Raw genomic sequence first — 19,228 nt, 5'->3', positions numbered from 1 at the left:
TAAAATGTAGGAAAATGGAAAAAAAAGTTACAATTCTCAAAATTACTGCAGCTCATTGTTTTGGCCCTTTGCTGAAGTACTTCTGCATTAAAAAGAAGCCAATCCATCAGTTTCATTGATCGTATTTATTATATGATATCAGCAGATTAAAATACATGTTTATTATGTACATATATGTAACAGGGGTGTTAGATAAAGTGCCAAATATGTTTTGTTTTCTTTTACAAAACCAAACACAACAAAAAAAAGGGATTTGTGGAAGACCATCACACCCGCTGGCCTGGTCCCAGAGTTTCATTGCTTCGTGACGAGTAGCCACCTATGCCTGGAGGCTGAATTGCTCAGTGCTGGTCGTGGGACAGTTTGGCACGATTCAGGTGAATCTGTCGCAATGGAACGAATACTGGGTGTTTTTTTTTCTTAAACATGAACTGACATCGACACATAGAACAGATCAGCCTTTTTGAGCTGCACTGCAAAATGTTTCCACTTTGAGAAAACAGTTCCGGTAGTATTCAGAAATGGTTTCAGAAATCCAGCATTGTTGCTTTAAGGTTAGTATGTGAGGAGGTCTAACTGTTCCCAGACCAGAGCCCAAAGGTGCACTCCAGTTTGCAGGTGGAAAGTTTTGTAGTAAATATAAGACGACAGACTACACTTTCCAGACTTTTTTTTTTGCATTTTTTTGTCTCTTTTCTGACAAACAGAGGAAGTCAACATTCCTTTAGCAGTTGTTCTTAGGTAATGGTCGCTGTGTGTGTGATGTTATCTTCCTCAGCAACAAGACAGAGACGGTGACCGAGAGACGATGGGTGGAAGTCTATAAGAACAGCAGAACAGGCACGCACTTATTTGCATGTACGTATTTCAGTTCAGGTTTTTTTTTTTTTTTAAAGATTTTCAGGAGCTACAAAAGGTCAATAAAACAGGTACCCTCCTGTTTATTATTATTATTACCATCATTATTATTATTATGCCCCAGTTTATCCCCGACGGCAGTGATGGATGTACAGACAGCAGGTGAAGAAGACTCGAGTCAGTCTGTCACTACCTGCTGACGAGCTCGCTGCAACAATCTGGCTGTTCGGGAAGGAGAGGTTTTGTTTGTCCGGTGCTGCACTGTTGGTCTTGAACGTCTCTTTTTAAGACGGCTGAAATTAAGCAAGAACTGGCCTTCAGCTGAGAGGGTCACATGATAAAGTGGTCAGAGCACATTATCTGGAAAGAAGAGCTTCTGCAGCTGTTTATCATCTGCTACAGCCACACTGCTGCCTGCCGCAGCCTCTCCGGGCCTCTTTATCCCTCCTTAACCTTTCCTCGCTGACCCTGTTAATTTGTGATTTTACAGCAGACTAACTCTCCTCTTCCTCTTTTTCTTCTTCCTCCTCTGCTTCTTCTAACTCCGCTGTCTCCTCTTCCTCTTCCACATTCTCCTCTGTTTCTCCCTCCTCCTCAGCTTTATCTTCTGTTTCTGCCTCCTCTTCTTCTACTTTCTCCTCTGTATCACCCCCCTCCTGTTCTACATCCTCTTCTTTTTCTGCCTCATTCTCCTCTGTTTCTCCCTCCTCCTCCTCCTCAGCTTTATCTTCTGTTTTTGCCTTCTCTTCTTCTACTTTCTCCTCTGTATCACCCTCCTCTTGTTCTACATCCGCCTCTTTTTCTGCCTCATTCTCCTCTGTCTCTCCCTCCACTTCTGCTTCTTCTTCATCCTCTTTCTCTCTGTTTATTTCCACTTCTACTTCTACATTTTCCTGTCCATCTGCCTCCTCATTTTCTTCACCCCCTTCATCATTTTCCACTTCCTCGTCACCCTCTTCCTCCTCCTGCTCTTCTTCTCCTTCCTGATGTTGCTCCTCCTCTTCTTTTGCTTCCTCATTATTCGCTTCCTCTTCTACTTGCTCCTCCTGATGCTGCTCTTCTTCCTGCACCTCCTCTGCTTCTTCTCCCTCCTCTTCTTCATCCTGGACTCCGTTGTGTTTGCTGTTGTGATTCTCCTCGTCGTCCTTCTCGGTTCCCACGTGGTTCTGCTCCTCTCCGTTCGTTTCCGGCTGGCCATCCAGCGTTCTGTCTATGTTTCCGTCGTCGCAGGTGGCTCTCTGGCCACCCCTCCCATTCCTGCTGCTGCTGCTGTTCCTCAGGTGTATGTGGTTGTGGTTGTTGTGCTCCAGATCCTCCAGGGTGAGTTCGAACTGGAAGCGGTCGTGCTGGAGGTGTCTGTCTGGAGGAGGTGAGGGGGACTGGGGCATGGTGTTCAGGTACCACTCCCTGTTCTCCTCCAGCGTGTCCAGCAGCTCCTGGGCGTCGGGGTGCACCAGGTCGGCCCACGTCTCCCACAGCGGGTGGACGATGTAGTCGATGAAACCCACCTGGGAAAAAAAGAATCATCAAAACACTTTGGATGCGTGAAGCACTTTCTTGTACACTAAGAGTTTGTTTAAACCTGAATCTGCTTTTGTTTCTTTTTGGGATTACTGATGTGGAGTTAGGACTTCCTGTTGGGGGTCGGAAACTTATTGCCTTTTCAACCTTGCTAGCACGCCGTCTGATTCTCCTCAAATGGAAGGATGCTGCCCCACCCACAGTATCACACTGGATTAAAGATGTATTGTTTCATCTTGAGTTGGAAAAAATACAATTTGTGATGAAGGGCTCTGAGAAAAAGTTTTATCAGGTGTGGAGGTCCTTTTTGATTTTTTTGATCCGAGTACTGATCCTTGATTGGCATGTTCTGGGCACTGCACAACAGTTGCCATACTATTGCCCTAAAGTGGTGAGGAATCCCTTTTTTGATGAGATCCTTAATCTTCAACAGAAAGCGGTCAACAATAATCTTTGTTGATCTGACTGCCTGAAGGGGGAGGTAAAAGTTCTGCACTGCAGGTTTGCCACTAACGCATGATTTTAACTTTGGTTTATGAGTGTTTGTGTCCCTGCGGCCCAAATGCTACTTTGGGCCATGCAGGGACACAAAGTAACATTTGTGTCCCTGCTGTACTTTGTGTTCAGTGCTAATTAGCACAAAGCTAAAGATCACTGTGAACATGCTAACATGTTAGCTTTTAACCCAAACCACATATATGTTCAAAGTACAGCCTAACAGAGCTGCTAGCTTTGCTGTAGACTTTGAATCTTGTTAAAATAGCAAACATGCAGAGGAGGTTTTCCTTGGACATATAAAAGTAAAATCAGTCTTCTCAAATTCTACATATGCTTTTATAACATGTTGCACATTTGTACTTGATTTTAATTTGAATAAACTTATATTTTGTAGGTGTGCTTACAATAATTAACAATGCATATAAAGAATTAAACATTAACAGTTCTCTACAGTTGGAAATAGCCCTTAAATATGTGTGTCTCTGGCTTTGTGAGGATATATTAGCACTGTTCCTGTTCACCGATGCCTGTCTTCCTGTGCGGTCTCATTTCATCATTGTGAAATTCGCTACTTCCCCCACATCGCACAGCTTTTGTGTAGCAACACACCAGCAAGGGCCTGAAAAAAGATCATTAACACTTCTGACAGTCTCACCAGAAACTAACGGTTTGCAGCTTGAAAACATTCTATTTTCAGGGCTGTTGGATCATACTGCACCCTGTTTCCACTGTTTTGCTTTTAAAGTTGCTTGATCATGGCTCTTGGTCTAATTTGAGCTGTAATATGAAATTAAGAACGACACATTGGTTGAGAAGGTCATTACCTGACTCTTCTCTACAGATGCAGTGTGTTTGTCACACATGGCGCTGATCTCCATCCCTCTCTCTCGTTCTTTGTCACCCTGTCGGAAGAACTCCTCCATGATCCTCTCCGTCCACTGTCTGTATAGTGGTAATGTTTTGGTGGGGTTGCTCAGGTCTGCACAGTGCACCATGTTCCTCAGCACCTACACAGCACACAAGAAAACGGCACAGTGATTTCATGTTGCATTGATTCTCTGTCTGCCTCAGCTTGCATGGCTGTGATGCAGATGACTGTTTACCTGTATTCTTTCTGTGTAGTGATCCAGCAGCAACACGCCGGAACTTGTAACCTTCTTGGTCTCCACCATCGTCTTCAAATCAGCCAGCAGAGTCATGTGTTTGGACATGTCTGTGGCCAACACCTGCACACACAGACCGAAAGATCAAACTAGGAAAGAAGCGCAAAGATTCAAACTATTCTCTCTCCAAAACTCCTGTTTTTCTTATTTTGTGTCCTTTAACTTCTGCTCCCAGATCAGCAGTGATCCAACAGTAGAGTTTCTCTTGGCTCAGAATGGGCCTATTGGGGGGTAAGTACACATGACAATAAACATGATTGATCTTCATTCAGTGAAGGCAATGAGTCTGTATTACATCATTTGACAGAAAACGTGCATTTTCCTGTTATTTCAGACCATTTGAAATGTAGAACTATCTATTATGTTTGAGTAAATGAAATCCAAATTTTAAAACTGGTTAAAAAAGTAACATTTTAGTTCTCAGTTCTTATCAGTTTGGTGCTAGTGATTTTTTTTTTGGTGCTGCCTTAAAATTTCTGGGTGGCGCCAAAAGTTCCTCCGTGCAGGAAAAACTCTGATTGGGAATCAAAGCCACTTCTGCTGTTGTGTCATTGTAAGTTGCTCTGAAAATAAACACGCTGGGGATAAATAAAAAAAGGCTGTAAATTAGGTTGAATGAGTACTTAAGTCAACACACCTTTACTTTAAAACTGCCACTCAAGTTTTGGAGGAAATCCAGTTCTTAAATTGCCTGAGATAATCAGCAGGAAGGCAGATCAGTATGTTGTTGTAGAGACTCACAGTGAAGACAGGAATTATTGACTGTAATGTTTCCAAAACACCTAAAATATTTTAGATTCTATTTTGCTTCAAATTTTAATTTAACTTCCTTTTCAACAGTCCTGACCAAGATGTACATCAAGGTACAATCTAACAGACCAAATACATGATACAATACATTTCATAAGATTAGAATGAAATAAAATTAACTTGTATAGTTTCAATATTTTCAATAAGCATTAAAAAAAATTATACAAAGGATCGTATCCTGAACCAAGGTGCAAACTCCAAGGGAACCAGGAGGAATTTATCAACTGACCTTCCCTAAAAACATGATTTATGAAATTCTAAGGGATCCAGAAAATACTGAGATTATGCAACTTTTTGTAGAATATCTAAGAATTTCATGTGTAAAATTAGGCTACTATTGATGAATGAGTCATGCATGAGGATGATTAATCACTGATTCACTGTAAAACAAGATTCTCGCTTGAATAAACTAAATCAATCATTCTATAAACTTCACTTACTTTAACTCAAAGATCCAAAAAAAGCAAACAACAAGCAAACCAAAAAAGCAGCTACTTTACACATTTCTGCTTATTCGTATCAATAGGAATAATGATGAATAAAAGCTAAATGAAGTGCTTTAAAATGTAGGTTCTGTTGTTTTTGATCATGGAAAAGTGAAAAAGTCAACTTCCCTGAAGTCATTGTGTCCTAAATACAACCTACAGTGGTACCTTTGAGACATCATCAGAACAATCTAAAACCTCCAACAGCAATTAAATGCAACTGATAAGAATGTAGTTAATAATAATTTAAATGTGTTTAGCATTTGCAGGAAATGCTAAACAAAGAGCAAGAAATATCACTGAGATTGGTCTGTTTGTTTACAGTGAAGTTTGTTTTGTGTAAGTTGCAGTAGAGAAGGTCCTGACCATGTCGATGACGAGCTTGCGAAGGCTCTGGCGCTGCCGCTTGGTGAGGTTCTGGAAGATGTCACAGTTTTCCTGGTGTAGAAGCTTGAAGCCCACAGCGAGGTGGTGGTTCTCCAACACTGACTCATCGTTATACATGAGAGCCAGCTCGGAGTCTGGACACAGAGGAGGAGGAGGGGTGTGAACACAGCTTGTGCAAATATCAAGGCATGTGTTTCCAAATGTGTGTGTTTGTGTGTGCACTCACTGGTGTTGATGAGGAACTGGTTGGAGACTCCGGGGTGGTCCACATCGTGGATAGCTGCAGCGAAGAGAGCGGCGAGGATCTCCAGGTCAGTGAAGACGGCCTGAGAGACCGAGAGGGGCAGAAGAAGATAAAAAGCAAGTCCGTGAGCTTCAAAAATCTGATCTTAAAAATAGAAATTTGAAGTATAATCTCTCTGTAGTTTGACAGTGTTGTTACTTTAGGACTTCACTGGATATTCAGGAACTCATTTCACTTTTTTCCCCATTTTTCCTTTCCCTTTTTATTACTAAAAGGCTTTCTGTTCTGTCCTCCTCAGGATAGTTATGTGTTCTGTCTTCTTTTCAGTGAGCAAGTTTTGCATCCAGTGTGACATTAAACCCATCTGCTCACTGGTTTGGATAAAATCTGTGAAAATAATGAGTCTCAAATGGCACTTAATACGAAGTGATAATGGCGTGCACAGTCTGCCGACACACAAGCATGAACTAAAATTTAAATGTTTATGAATGTTTTTATTTAAACCAGACAAAATGAGATGAAATTTGAGATGCCAGTGACCCTGTTTACACTTGGCTTTAAAATATATTTCAGTGATCCGAACACAACGCCGTTGACACTTTGTATTTATGAAGCTTCTCCGAGGTGTCCAGGTGTCCACTTGTGTTCTGATTTTGTTACTGCCTACATCGCACACAGTTAGTACTGACAAGCACTGGATCTGTTTCCAATGGGTTAACAAAGAAAACAAAAATGTTTCAAGGACTAATACACATATATAGACTATTCCAACTGTTAACATGCAGGGCAAAGACAATGGTGCAGAATGACACATACTGTCCTGCACTGATAACATATTATTCTCTTATGTGCTTGTCAGGGACACATCATTTACACTACAGAAGATCTGTGGTAAAAACTACACCAGACCACCTCAGCAAGTGGCTTGAGTGATTGGATCTGGATGTGTCTTGGTGGTTGTTTATACTTTTATTTAGTGCTGTCCACTTGTGATCCAGTCATCAAAGACATGGTGTAGTAAAAAAACAAGAGTCTGTGTCTGTGTTGTCACGACTCAACCTATTTTAAGAGGACATAGTGTAAAGTAATGAAAGGTTTATACATCATTTTATAGCACAAATAATGCCCTTGGAAATGTGTCACAAAAGAATTACCTTGACCACAGGTGAAGGAGTAGAGCTTTTTTAAATTTACAATAATATGTTATCATATAGAAATACTATGACATGTTCTTTTGTGCAAGATTTTTCAGAATAAAATGTGACTTTGAAGAAAATGTTTTAAAAAGTTAACAAAATTATTTCATTAAAGCCTGTAAGTGTTCAGATCTTTTTCTGGCCTTTAGTTTATCCATCAAATCATCAAATGTTTGTTGCAGATGAATTTCTTTAAATCAACTAATAGATTTATTGACAATCAAATTTCAGCTCACCTCATTATGTACTAGTGTGGACAAAAAAATGCAACATAAATGTCAGAACATTCTTGATCATCAAACCGTAATTAAACTGTATTTATGTGACAATAAAAAATCCTAATGAGCTTTGAGGATTTTTGTTTCCAGACACACTCACGTATATTTTTGTGTTGACAAATGAATAAAATGTCTATTATTTTATTGTGTGGCATTATACCAGCACAGGTCATTAACAACATTATCTTGGTTGCTTGCTTCTTTTTTACAGTATGGAATGTGAACAACTATTTTATAAAGTTGGAGATGCGAGGTAGCTGTAAAACAAAAACAGTGATCTCAAAAGGTTAAATCACGTCAGTTTTCAGTACCAAATTAAAAAAGTTTTACATCAGGCTTAGATTTAAGAACCCAAATGCTCGACTTGTGAAGACGATGACTGTCTTTTGTTGAACTTTAGTTTTTTACTATGTCTCCTGACCAGAAACACTAGATAGTGTGCGTTGACTTACATCAAGAGCAGGTGTGGACAGGAGGACATGTGTGGACTGTGTGACATCAGCAGCATGGAGGCTGTTGTGGTAGGCTACGTTTCCATGGTAATGGTCCTCCAGGGTCATCACATAAGTGACAAAAGTGTCAACTGGGATACGAAATGTCTTCAACAGCTCTCGCTCCTGAGGACGGAGGAGAGATCGTCACAAATGGGAGTACCTCACGTACACGAGCACAGACACAAACACTTCAGGTGAGAGCGACGCTTCACATTCAGCCTCTGTTTTTACCTGGAAGATGGCGTACATGATGCAGCTGAGAGGTCTGTTGTTGGAGAACTCTGCTACTCTGAATATGTTAAAACTCCACTTGTCCAGATCCTCCAGCTCCTGTTTTACAACCACACCAACAGAAAAACATCACATGAACCATTAAGTCAGAAATCAAGCAATATTTTAAAAATCCTAACAATCCCAAAATGCTTCATCTTTGTAAATTGTTCACATACAATTTGGAGAGTAAAAAGCCCATATGGTTCTGTCAGGTGCTCACAGGGTGTCAAGACAAAATGTGATTATGTAGCAGGATTTATCACAGGGCTACACAATAAAACACATTTATTGACTTAATCAGTATTGTATAGCTCTTACGGAACTTTTATTACAAATAAACTGGCCCAGATCACACGTAAAGATAAAGCTAATAATCATTAACCTTAAAATTAGAAAAATCAATCAATCAGCTCCCAGTCTAGTGCAGATGTCCAACACCTTTACCTGATTAATTAGGAGAAACTTTAAAAGGAATGTGTGCTGCTTTGACACAGCATTATCAGGGTAAAGGGCTGATTTATTTTCACATGGACTTGTGTTTAATGTAAAAAGTACATCCCAAGTGCTTGCTCCCAAGGAATCCAAAGGAAAGTTCGGATTTGTTGGGTTTGGCTATACAAATTCTATATCGTTTTTGTTAAATCTCATATTTTTCAACTGTTCTGAGTGAAAAGCCCTTAAAACTGACAACCTGCTACCCGTAACAACATGTAAACAGACAAAATAAGCAACTGGTTGCTGAACACAGTGGAGCATTTTGCAGCTAGAAAGTCAAGATATTTCCCTCAGGATGTTCTGGAAAACAAAGCAGAGCTAAAAGCAGAGGGAAAACTGGACTTAGATTGAGGCCAGAGACATGACAGCAAATTAATGCTGGTGTTACTCTTCTTAAAAGCTAAACAGGCAAATACCAGTTAGCACAACTTCATAAGGTAAAAATATTTCAGTGTTTACAGCTTGTAGCACTGCTGCCAAAAGTGGTAAAAGGAATCAGCTGTTGCAGGTTTAAACTCATATCGACTAGCCTGAGTGTTAGCAAGCTTCCAGTACCTCCAGTGTTAGTGCCGGTCAAGGCTTCTGTCATTGAGGTCTGGAGCCTTTTGAACAATGATCACAAGGCAGAAATCCCTTTCATGTCAAAATAACCTTGATTGTTCAGCCTCTAGCAGTGTGTCTACGAATGGACCCGGAACATCTGTAGTGTCTCTGATTGACTCACTGGTCCAGTTCTTCACTACACTTCACTTTTTGGGCCCTTTTGTTGGTTTTATTCCATAGGTAAGTAAAGAGGAAGACCTGCAGTAAAGGGCCAGGAGCTGGAATCAAACTTGCATCTCTGACACAGTCCTGTTTATAAGTCGCCCACTCAACCAGTTGAGCTACCTGGACACATTTTTTCCACATTTAGGACGACATACTAAACTATGACTGTGAAAATCTAATGAGGTGGTCCTTGTGTCATTTCTGACTTCCCCTGAAAATTTCATCCAAATCTGTTAGTCCGTTTTTGAGTAGTGTTGCACATGGACAGACAGACAGATTCACAGACAAACGTACGCCGATCGTCACATAACTCCACCGCGTTCCTTGGCGGAGTAATAACTCTCAAGAAGACTAGAGTTGCCAAGTCCTGAAATACATCCTATTTTCAGACATGAAACGTGTTGATGCAGCGCAGTTCCAAGTCTGAACGAGGATTGATTTGTGTAACTTATTTTATACGAGTCAGAACAGCCCAAACAGAAAACAGCACCTTGGCAAGCTCATCCTCGTGGTCTGTGTTGACGCCGAAGCGAGGCATTGAGGTGCTGGAGAGGCTGGAGCTGTGAGACAGTTTCCTCACTCCACTGATGTGACTCATAGGCTTGTCTTTCAGAGTAGGAGACGGGATTTCCACCTCGTTTTGCTTGTCTGCAGATTGACGGGCAAACACACAGATGGATTTATTGTTTTTCTTTTGAGTCATACATGTGACGTGGACAGAACTTTGATTCTGGTCCAACTCACCCATGAAGGTGCTGGAGATGTACTCAGACACCTGGTTCCCAGAGCGACTCATCTCTGACAGGTGGGACAGCTCTCTGTTCAGCATCCTCTTGAACTGTGGCAGAATGAGAACGCAACAGAGTTACAGCATGAGTCAATCCTGCCCTCAGTTTCTGTGGGTGATATTCAAAACAGAATTAAAGAAGTCAGGAGGCCTAAGATTGCAGTAAAATATGATTTTGGTAGCGACATCTGCTATCTTGTTGGTTATTTTTACATTGCCTCTATAATGAGTATTAGCTACAGTTTGGTTCAGGATTTAGGGTCTATAGCAACAGTTAGTCGGAGTGGTAACTATATTCAAGCATTGGGAAGTCATTCATCAGCCACTGTTTCTTTTTAAACACCAGCTAACCCTTGAAATAGCACAAAAGGCAACTTATATTAAAAGCAACAACAATAAGAAACGCTGAACGCTGCTCTTCTGTGACTTGCTGTCCTGTTGGAAAACTGAGCCAAACCAAAGCTAAAACTGTGATATTTCCTCCCAATCACTTCGTTCTACATCTCATTTAAAACTGCACCAATGATAACCCGTGTACACTAACTGCAATTTGTAAAAACAAGATATTTTGCTCTCCTAAGCACCATAATGAAGCCGTTAGTGACAGCAGCTTAATGTGACAGCAGTTCAGGGACTTTAAAGCTGAACTGTAGGTTGTGTTTACACAGAGCAGAAAGACAAGTGTAGAAACAAATTTAAAATGTGACTAGTAAAAAATTTATAGTATGATGACTCTCCAATTTCTTCAACACCTCTGGGAAGTTGGAAAGACGTTGTACACTTACATGTTGATTCCAAGTTGTTGTTGGGATTTTTATAAAATATTTTTTTGTACAATATGTAATTAATGACATTCCTGATTTACGCCATTATAACAGTGTAATACTATTATATATACTATGTATGAATTACAGTGGCACAATGAAATTTACCATTAAAATGACAGTGACTGTGATATAAAAGGACATTGAAAAACTTGTACCTTCATATATGTGTCAAAATTAGGGATGTCTGATATTGGCTTTTTTGCCAATAACCGATATGCCGATATGGTCCAACTCTCAATTTCCAATTTCAATATCAACTGATATCGATATATGTGAGCTATTTAACTAATTTTAGGTAACATCACATATCTCTTGTCGTGGAATTAACACATCATGCCTCATTTTATTGTGATGTCCCATTGGATGCATTCTCAAATGGAACAAGGCTTTCCAAATGTAAACACTGTCTGTGTAAAATAATAAAACTGCTTTAACTTAAGTTATTGAAAAAATGCCATATTTATGCCATTTTTTAAAAAATTGTTTCAAACAATAGTTCACACTCTCCCTCTCTCCCTCCCTCTATGAGTCTGGTAAATGCCGGTAAAATCCAGGCATTATTTTATCGGTTTTCATGATAGGCAAAAAAAACGATAACGATATTGACTGATATTACATTTTCATGCCAATATCGGCCGATAATATCTTTGGGCCTTAGTCAAAATACATGAAAATACAACCTAGAAATAGATGATGTGATATCAGCCTGCTGATATGTTGGTTGGTGGATTAATCAAGGCTTTCATACCTTGTTGGAGGCCATTTCGCTGACAGAGCGGTGTGTCTGAATGGTCTCCAGCTGGTCCAAACACCAGTCCAGCTCCTCCAGCGTGTCCAGGGCGAGCTGCTGGTACTGCTGGTCTGATAGTGTCGCCCTGGGACTGACGCACACCCCACCCAGAGGAGACCTCCTGAAACACAGCAGCTAGTCAGCAGGCTGGACCTGGTAGGCAACACATTATTAACAACCTAACTGTCTTTTTGAGCATCTGGACTGGATTATTTTTAGCATTGTGATTAACTGTGTTTTTTAAATTTCCATTTACTGTATTTCAATATGTTAATCTGGGTGGCAAGAATCTTATTTTTGTGATGAATAAAGTCATATTAAATTACTTATGTTCAAGGGGAATATCACAATAAAACATGAAGTGCGTCTCTGTTTTTTTCATATGACTAAATTGTATATATTTGCTTTTTTCCCCTGCTTTATCCAGTGTGATGTGCTATTAAAGCCAAAATGAGAAAATAACAATCTGCAGTAGTAGTAGTATAGCACAAAGTAGGCATTATTTGAGTTTGATGGTGCTAAAAATGTTAAGAAGCAGTGCACAAGTTCCGTCTACTGACTGCTCCACCAGACTGAATGAGTAACTGAATTATATAACTGTAGTCACAAAATGTGTGCCTGACTTTACACAAGCTGCATACTTAAAGTACTAGTGGCAGTACTTTAACATCTCATACACTCCAGTACAACACGGTTTGTTGTTTGTTTAATTTATTAAGTGAGAACTATGAGTGTGCATGAGTGGGACTTTCGAGAAGAATTAGGTGGTACTGACTTGACTGTTGGTGTGGAGACGTTGGCAAGGATGGTGAAGTTGCTCCGTACTGATCGCAGACTTGCCAGTACCTAAGTCATCACACAACATCATAGAATACCAGTAAGAATACAGAAGAACCTCAGACAAATATATATGTCTTAATGAGAGGTGAATGTCTCATGGAGCTTTTCCCTATTTTAATCAAAATAGAAAACTTTACACTACTTGTAAGTCTTAAATTATAAAAAATGGCAGAGAGACTGTATGAGACAGAATGAAACACATTTTTATGGCCGTGTTAGAATACATGATTCTAAAAAGTCAGACTCACTTGAGCAAAAGGTGTGACAATAAAGTCCTCTGCTGTGTGCCTAAGAGAAAAATGGACAGTTGAAGGAGTTGTAAAAGTTAAAACCGTAAACATATTGCTAATGTCTCTCTCCCTGACACTCACCCTTCGCTGGCGAGGGAAGAGTTACGTGAGACCGTCTTAGGCGACATGTCGTAGTCCGAGTCAGAGCGGTAGAGAAAGGACTCTCTTCTCTGGCCCTGGGGGAAGGACGTGTGCAAGGTGAGGCTCGGACTTTGGGAGCCCAGAGGGGTGTGGCTCGGGGACACGCCATTTTCTGCTTCGTAACTGCATCGGGATAATGAGAATCAGAGAAGACGGAAAAGAAGATGTGCTATAAAGCTTTCTGCAAGGTGACATCAAATGTCTGAATAAAGGCTTCAGTCGTGTACAAACCTGTCGGCGTCTGCTTGTGTGATGGAGATGCGAGGTGGGATACGAAGGGGAAGAGTTGTTGGACGCGACACGTTGCTCAGGACCTCTGGTGATCGGGTGCGATCTCGAGGGCGGAGCCAGCAGGGTACCTGGTGAGGCAAAGGATGGGGTTTGTAGACAGAACATAATGGACAGCAATGCGATTTCCAGGCAACTACTCCAGACAATTTTAGAAGAATTGCTACTGTGACTTTAGCATTTGTCTTGTTAGGCCTACTTCTAATAACCTTGTACTATTCAGACATTAAATCTAAATAATGTATATTTGACATGTTTGCTAACAATTTTCAAGTTGACTGAAATCAGTTGACGACACGTTGGAAAAAAATCCAGCCCCACATAACAGCAGTGCCCTTGCCTTCTTGCCAGTTACTTTTCTGCAGATATATTACAAGAAACACAACAACACCCAAACATAATAACACCTTATGAAGTTGCCATGGTAATCATGTTAGCCAATATCTGCCTATTTCTACAATTAGTGCAACATAAGCATTTGTTTTGAGTCATGTTGCAAACACCTGATAAATACAAGTACAATATTTACTCTGCTTTATACTTTTTTCTTTATACTCCATTAAATACCACTCTAGCTCTAGTTTTATTCTTTTTAATTCACATTTTTACAAGTTATTCAGGGTTTTTTTTTTTGTCTTATTATTCCTCCAAATATGTATTGGTACTGAGGAGGTAGCATACAAGGTGTGAATCAGAGCTTTTTGGCTGAAAATAGCTGCCTGCTGTTGTAGATTCAAGAATAAAACTAAAACCAGGAGCGAAGCTTATCTCTACAAGGTACCTGCTATTATACATAGTTATTTGATTTCCTGCTACTACAAGAAAATGTTGATAAGTGCAGCTTAATCCCTAACCCATCATAGTGACCATGCATATAATTTCCTCAGTGTTACATCATTGTTGTATGATTGTATATTTCAAGCAAAGAATGATTTAAAAGGTTTGGACTTTATTCAAACAACCATTTCTGCCAATTTGGTGTTCAATACAATGAAATCACGATGGCTTAAAAAATGGTTTGGTGTAACATAAAATACAAATGTTTTGAAGTAATGAGCTAAAGCGTGTTAAAGTCATTCATGAACAGAGTGCTTTCACTTGGTACAAGCTCTCTAGTAAACTTTAGGTGACAGGTTACATATATAAGACACAGAAAGGAAAGGCTTCATGACTTCTTTATGCTTCTCAACCTTCAAGCATGCTAATGTTTGAATACCTGGAGACTAGGCGAGAGTCTTCTGCTCCTCCCTCTGCGTAGCTCAGCCCCCAGCGTGGCGCCGGATGTATAAGATCGGCTGTAGCGAGATGACTCCGCCTTCTCCCCAGCACCTGTTAGATCTGTGTCATTTCCCTGGGAGACAGCAGGGTGGGCAGGTAGGGCAAGCAGTGAAATTTAGCATAGAAGAGACATCTTCAGAGAACAAAAAAACAATATATCTGTTGTACATCTAACAAATAAAAAAATATGATCCAGTAATAAAAACAAAAGAACTAATACAGCTGTCATTGTGGCACATGCACCAAACCCAGCTGTTTTGTTGCCATACTCAAATTGCCACAGACTATAAATTATTAACGTATGTGTGTGTGTGTGTGTGTGTGTGTGTGTGTGTGTGTGTGTGTGTGTGTGTGTGTGTGTGTGTGTGTGTGTGTGTGTGTGTGTGTGTGTGTGCATGTGTTGGACTACGCGTGTGTGTGTCTGGGATAGGGCCTCTACAGACCGAGCTCTTAGAGGCTGATCTGCACTGCAGTACCGTAGCAACAAAACACTGGGGGAATGGTAGCAGTTGCTAGGCAACAGTGCCGTGTTGCTTCCATGCTGCGTTTGATGTCGTCCAGACCCAGATGTGGAAAGATGCTCACACACACACACACACACACACACACACACACACATACAGTACACACACACACTCTCGTTCAGAAACGTATGGACCTCTGTTTAGCATTATCAATAAGAGCACCTGAATAATGCAGGGTGTTGTGTCCTTCAGGCAAGACGTCACCTTTAGAAGAAAATATCTCATTTACATAGAGCACTCATTTAGCTGGGGCTCATTTACATAGAGGACTGAGACTGAGAGGTTCACATTGTGTGAGCGCAGGCTGGACGATGCAAACTGCCCACTGAGTGTGTGCACGGACCTTCACAGCAAGAACAAAGAGAGCTTGAATGTGTGAAAGTCATGAGGTTTGTATGTCATTGTAACTATTAAACACACACACACAGACACACACGGTCCACTCTGATGGTCTGCTCTGCCTGGTAACTACTCTCACAGTGACAAAGTTTATGTTCAGGTCCTCACCTCTTCTCCAGTCACCGACAGCACGCTGCGGCTCTTCTTCATCCTGATTGGCTCGTTCTGGGCCCCAGGGCGGAGCGTTCCGGAACCCAGGCAGCAGAGCAGGTGGAGAGCCAGGACCGGAGAGGTCAGAGGTCACTGCAAGGTCAAACCGGGGTCAGACCGGGTCACAACCGGCCCCCATTGGAGCTGACTCAGCCAGCCAAGCGCCTCGCTCGCACTCCGTCCACAGCTCAGTGTTCAGGTGGCCGAAATCAGGCGTCCTGCTGCCGCAAACCAGCACAGGAGCATTTATATGCCCCGCCGAGGCTCCAGGTCCAGATGGAGGCTGATGATGTTTGTTTTGATCTGTTGTCTTCTCAAAAGCCAAAGGTAGAGGAAAGAAAAATCAAAATTGTCCCTCCATGTGGTCCTCCTTTGGCCAGGCAAGCCAGTGGAAGCTCCTGGTCAAAGTTCATGATGCTGAAGAAAAGCTTTATCCAAGTTTTCGTAAATACTCATCCGACTTGCAGCATCAGTCGCATGACATTAACCTGCTGTGATCCCATATGAACAGCAATTAAAAATATAAACGGATCATAGAGGAATCTGCATCAGGTCTCTCCCATCTCAGGTCAGTTTTCTGCAGTCTGATTGGTCATGTGGATCCAAATCCTGTTTAGGAAGACACGTCGAGCACGACCTCATCTGAGAAGCCTTAATGTCAAAGCTTCTGGCTTGATTTGCCAGAATCCATCCTTGAATCTGCCTCCCTGTGAAAAAAACAGAAATTACAAGTTAGTAAGACCGAGACTTCAAAAATTGGCAGCTGATTTTCTCTTTGAGTCATCTAACCTTCCTTGTTGTAGAACTCACTGTCCTGCTTTTATGTAATGAATTTATTTGATGCATCAGTAAGTGAGACAATCCTTTTCAGCACTGAAACAATGAAACAATGTGAGTTCTTTTCAATAATGCAAAGCTCATGCAACTAAAATACTGCAATCCATGGACTGAAATTCCCAAGAAATGGTTGGTCGGCTGATGAATTAGTCATAAAGAGGGGCAGCCCTGACTAAATATTTTGGCTGTGGTGGCCTTGCAGGACCTGTGTCTTCAGCGTGGCTAATTCTGAGAAGACACTGCAACACCAAAACCTCTGTGATGTTATATAATTACTCTGAGCAGTCCGAGCTGACCTAATTCCATTGGATGGGACAGATTCGGCATGTCAGAGTGTTTCTGATTGAGCTGCTGCACAGACAGATAGCGGAGGAGACGACTCCTACCAGGGTCACCAAGAACACACCCTCTGAACGGTAGGACTTTCACACCGGAGTCGGCACACATTCAGATGCAAAAACAGGTCTGTGCTGAGAAATCAACAAATGCATAGTGACACAGTGACATATATATGCACAGACAATGAGAAATTTGGACACATACACGCACACACACACACACCATGGCAGCAACCAATACCACCTCCACTACAGATAAAGCAGCTTATAAAACCAAGCAGCAATGCATCAATATGCAGCTCAACTACCAGCCTGCTGTTCTGTTACAAAACAACCCAAATATATATATATTTATACAGAAAAAAGCACACATACACAGACACACACATATGCATACGTGAGGACTGTCCTGCCATCATGTCTGTCTGACACACTGCAAGAGCTGTGTGTCAGACAGACACGCGTGTACAACACACACACACACACACACACACACACACACACACACACACACACACACACACAGAGTCAGGCTGCAGGATGTAAGAATAAAAACTCACTCACCTTGATCGCCCGAAGATCAATGGCAAGATGGGCTGGGCCTCATCTTGCTTTCACTTGCCTCCTTCCCCTCCTGTCTCCCCCGCTTCTCTCCGTCTCTCATAGCGGTGGATCAACACGGAGCCAGAGAGAGGAAGGAAGGAAGAGAGAGAGAGAGAGAAAAAACACTTGGCGTTTTCATGAATATCCGCGGCTTCACCAGCTTCCCTCCCTGTCTCTCCTCCCTCTCCTCCCTCTCCCCTGCCACAGTGGTCTCCCCCAACCACCCTCCTCCCACCTCCACCACAGCCTCCATGGAGAAGCCCGTCACCCCTCCTCTCCTCCTCCCTCACAGTGTGTCCATTAATCCCATACAACCGCTCCTCCTCTCTCCATCGGCACCCCTGTTTTTATTCTCTTTTTTTATCCTCTCCTCTTATTAGCAGCCACACACCGATGCTCAGCGCTCCTGCTCTCCATCCATAACCCACCCACCATTTTTATTGGAGCACACCACTCATGTTTATATATTAAAAATACAACAGAATCCCAATAATCCCCCATGTTTCCTGTTTTTGTTGTTTCTATTATCACCCACTCCCGTTTGTTGTGTCCTTGTACGGCCATTCAAGGACACGCTGCACATCTACACACTGAAAACATGAATCATGCATTTCATCTTGGATAAAAAAAAATAAATAAACAAAATAAAATATGAACATGATTACTGAGATGGTTTTTAAGCTGCACTTGATGACTTTGATCCCAAATGAAACAGCTGCTATTGAATGGTGACTCATTGTTTGGGCTACAAAATGTCAGAAATGAGTGAAAAATGCCCAACAGAAGGACATATTCACATTGTGTTGTTGGATCAACACAGTTTGCTCGTCGGCTCCGGAAATGTTCAGTTTTCTATCAAGTAAAGACAGAAAATTTTCACATTTGAGAAGCTGGAAGCAGAGAATATTTAACATTTTTGTGTGGAAGAGGGCTTAAATCAAAAAATCAAATATCAGAGTATTGTAGTCGATCGATTGACTGATCATAAACCAAATGTCAGTAGAAAAGCCCCTAATGATCACAGTAACATTAAGATTCTTAACTCTTGACTTTCAAGGGTGTAGATTTCATATGAGCATTGGGGTGAACACATTAAGAAAGTATCTGGGCCTTTCTTTTAGCATCCAACATTTAGTTTTATTAACCAATTTGTACTTTTTCTGTATCATTTTATTTTGGAACTGTCTGTATTCATGCAAAGGGAATCACAAAATTCAGTCACAGTGAGTAAATGTAGTGTTTTTTTCAAATTTTCAAAAAGTTCTTTATTTCTTTAATGTTTTTATCGGGACATATCCTCTGCATCCCGCTCTGAAATCTACACCTAACACTGAGAAAGCTCCTGATGTCAGCATTACAGCTCCACAATAACACAAACTGACCGACAACATCCAAATTAACACACAAGCAGTTCTTCATGAAGCTGTGACGTTATTCTGTTATTCTCCCATCAGCTTTTATAGGCATTATCTAGATTTGATTTATGCCCCGGACCTGCGCTGATCGTTTCCTATTTACAAAAGTGACTGCACAAAGAAGCTTTACCTCCAAAAAAAATCCTGCACAGACCACTAAATCAAACCCAACAATTAATTATGAAGGAGAGAGAGGGGGAGAGAGGCAGAGCAGCCCAGCAATTAATTATGCAAGTGAAGGAGAGAGATGG

The 19,228-nt window shown here is 41.2% G+C and overlaps 1 protein-coding gene across 1 annotated transcript; it reads right to left on the bottom strand.

The window, feature by feature from the left end:
- Positions 1–106: 106 nt before the first annotated feature.
- On the bottom strand, positions 107–17,766 carry LOC111587651 (cAMP-specific 3',5'-cyclic phosphodiesterase 4C-like). Its single transcript, XM_023297696.3, has 17 exons — positions 17,524–17,766; positions 15,743–16,491; positions 14,650–14,784; positions 13,377–13,504; positions 13,086–13,268; positions 12,963–13,002; positions 12,650–12,720; positions 11,833–11,995; positions 10,215–10,308; positions 9,961–10,118; positions 8,166–8,264; positions 7,893–8,057; positions 5,949–6,048; positions 5,702–5,856; positions 3,981–4,103; positions 3,702–3,884; positions 107–2,366 (listed from the first exon to the last, which is right to left on the bottom strand). The coding sequence occupies exons 2-17, from the start codon at positions 15,782–15,784 to the stop codon at positions 1,353–1,355; spliced, it is 2,853 nt and encodes a 950-aa protein (XP_023153464.2). The 5' UTR covers positions 15,785–16,491; positions 17,524–17,766; the 3' UTR covers positions 107–1,352.
- Between the last annotated feature and the right edge of the window lie 1,462 nt (positions 17,767–19,228).

This window comes from Amphiprion ocellaris, chromosome 4, assembly GCF_022539595.1.
Source record: "Amphiprion ocellaris isolate individual 3 ecotype Okinawa chromosome 4, ASM2253959v1, whole genome shotgun sequence".
NCBI classification, from domain to species: domain Eukaryota; kingdom Metazoa; phylum Chordata; class Actinopteri; family Pomacentridae; genus Amphiprion; species Amphiprion ocellaris.
The sequence above is the reverse complement of the archived record's forward strand: the minus strand, read 5'-3'. Positions and strand labels throughout refer to the sequence as shown.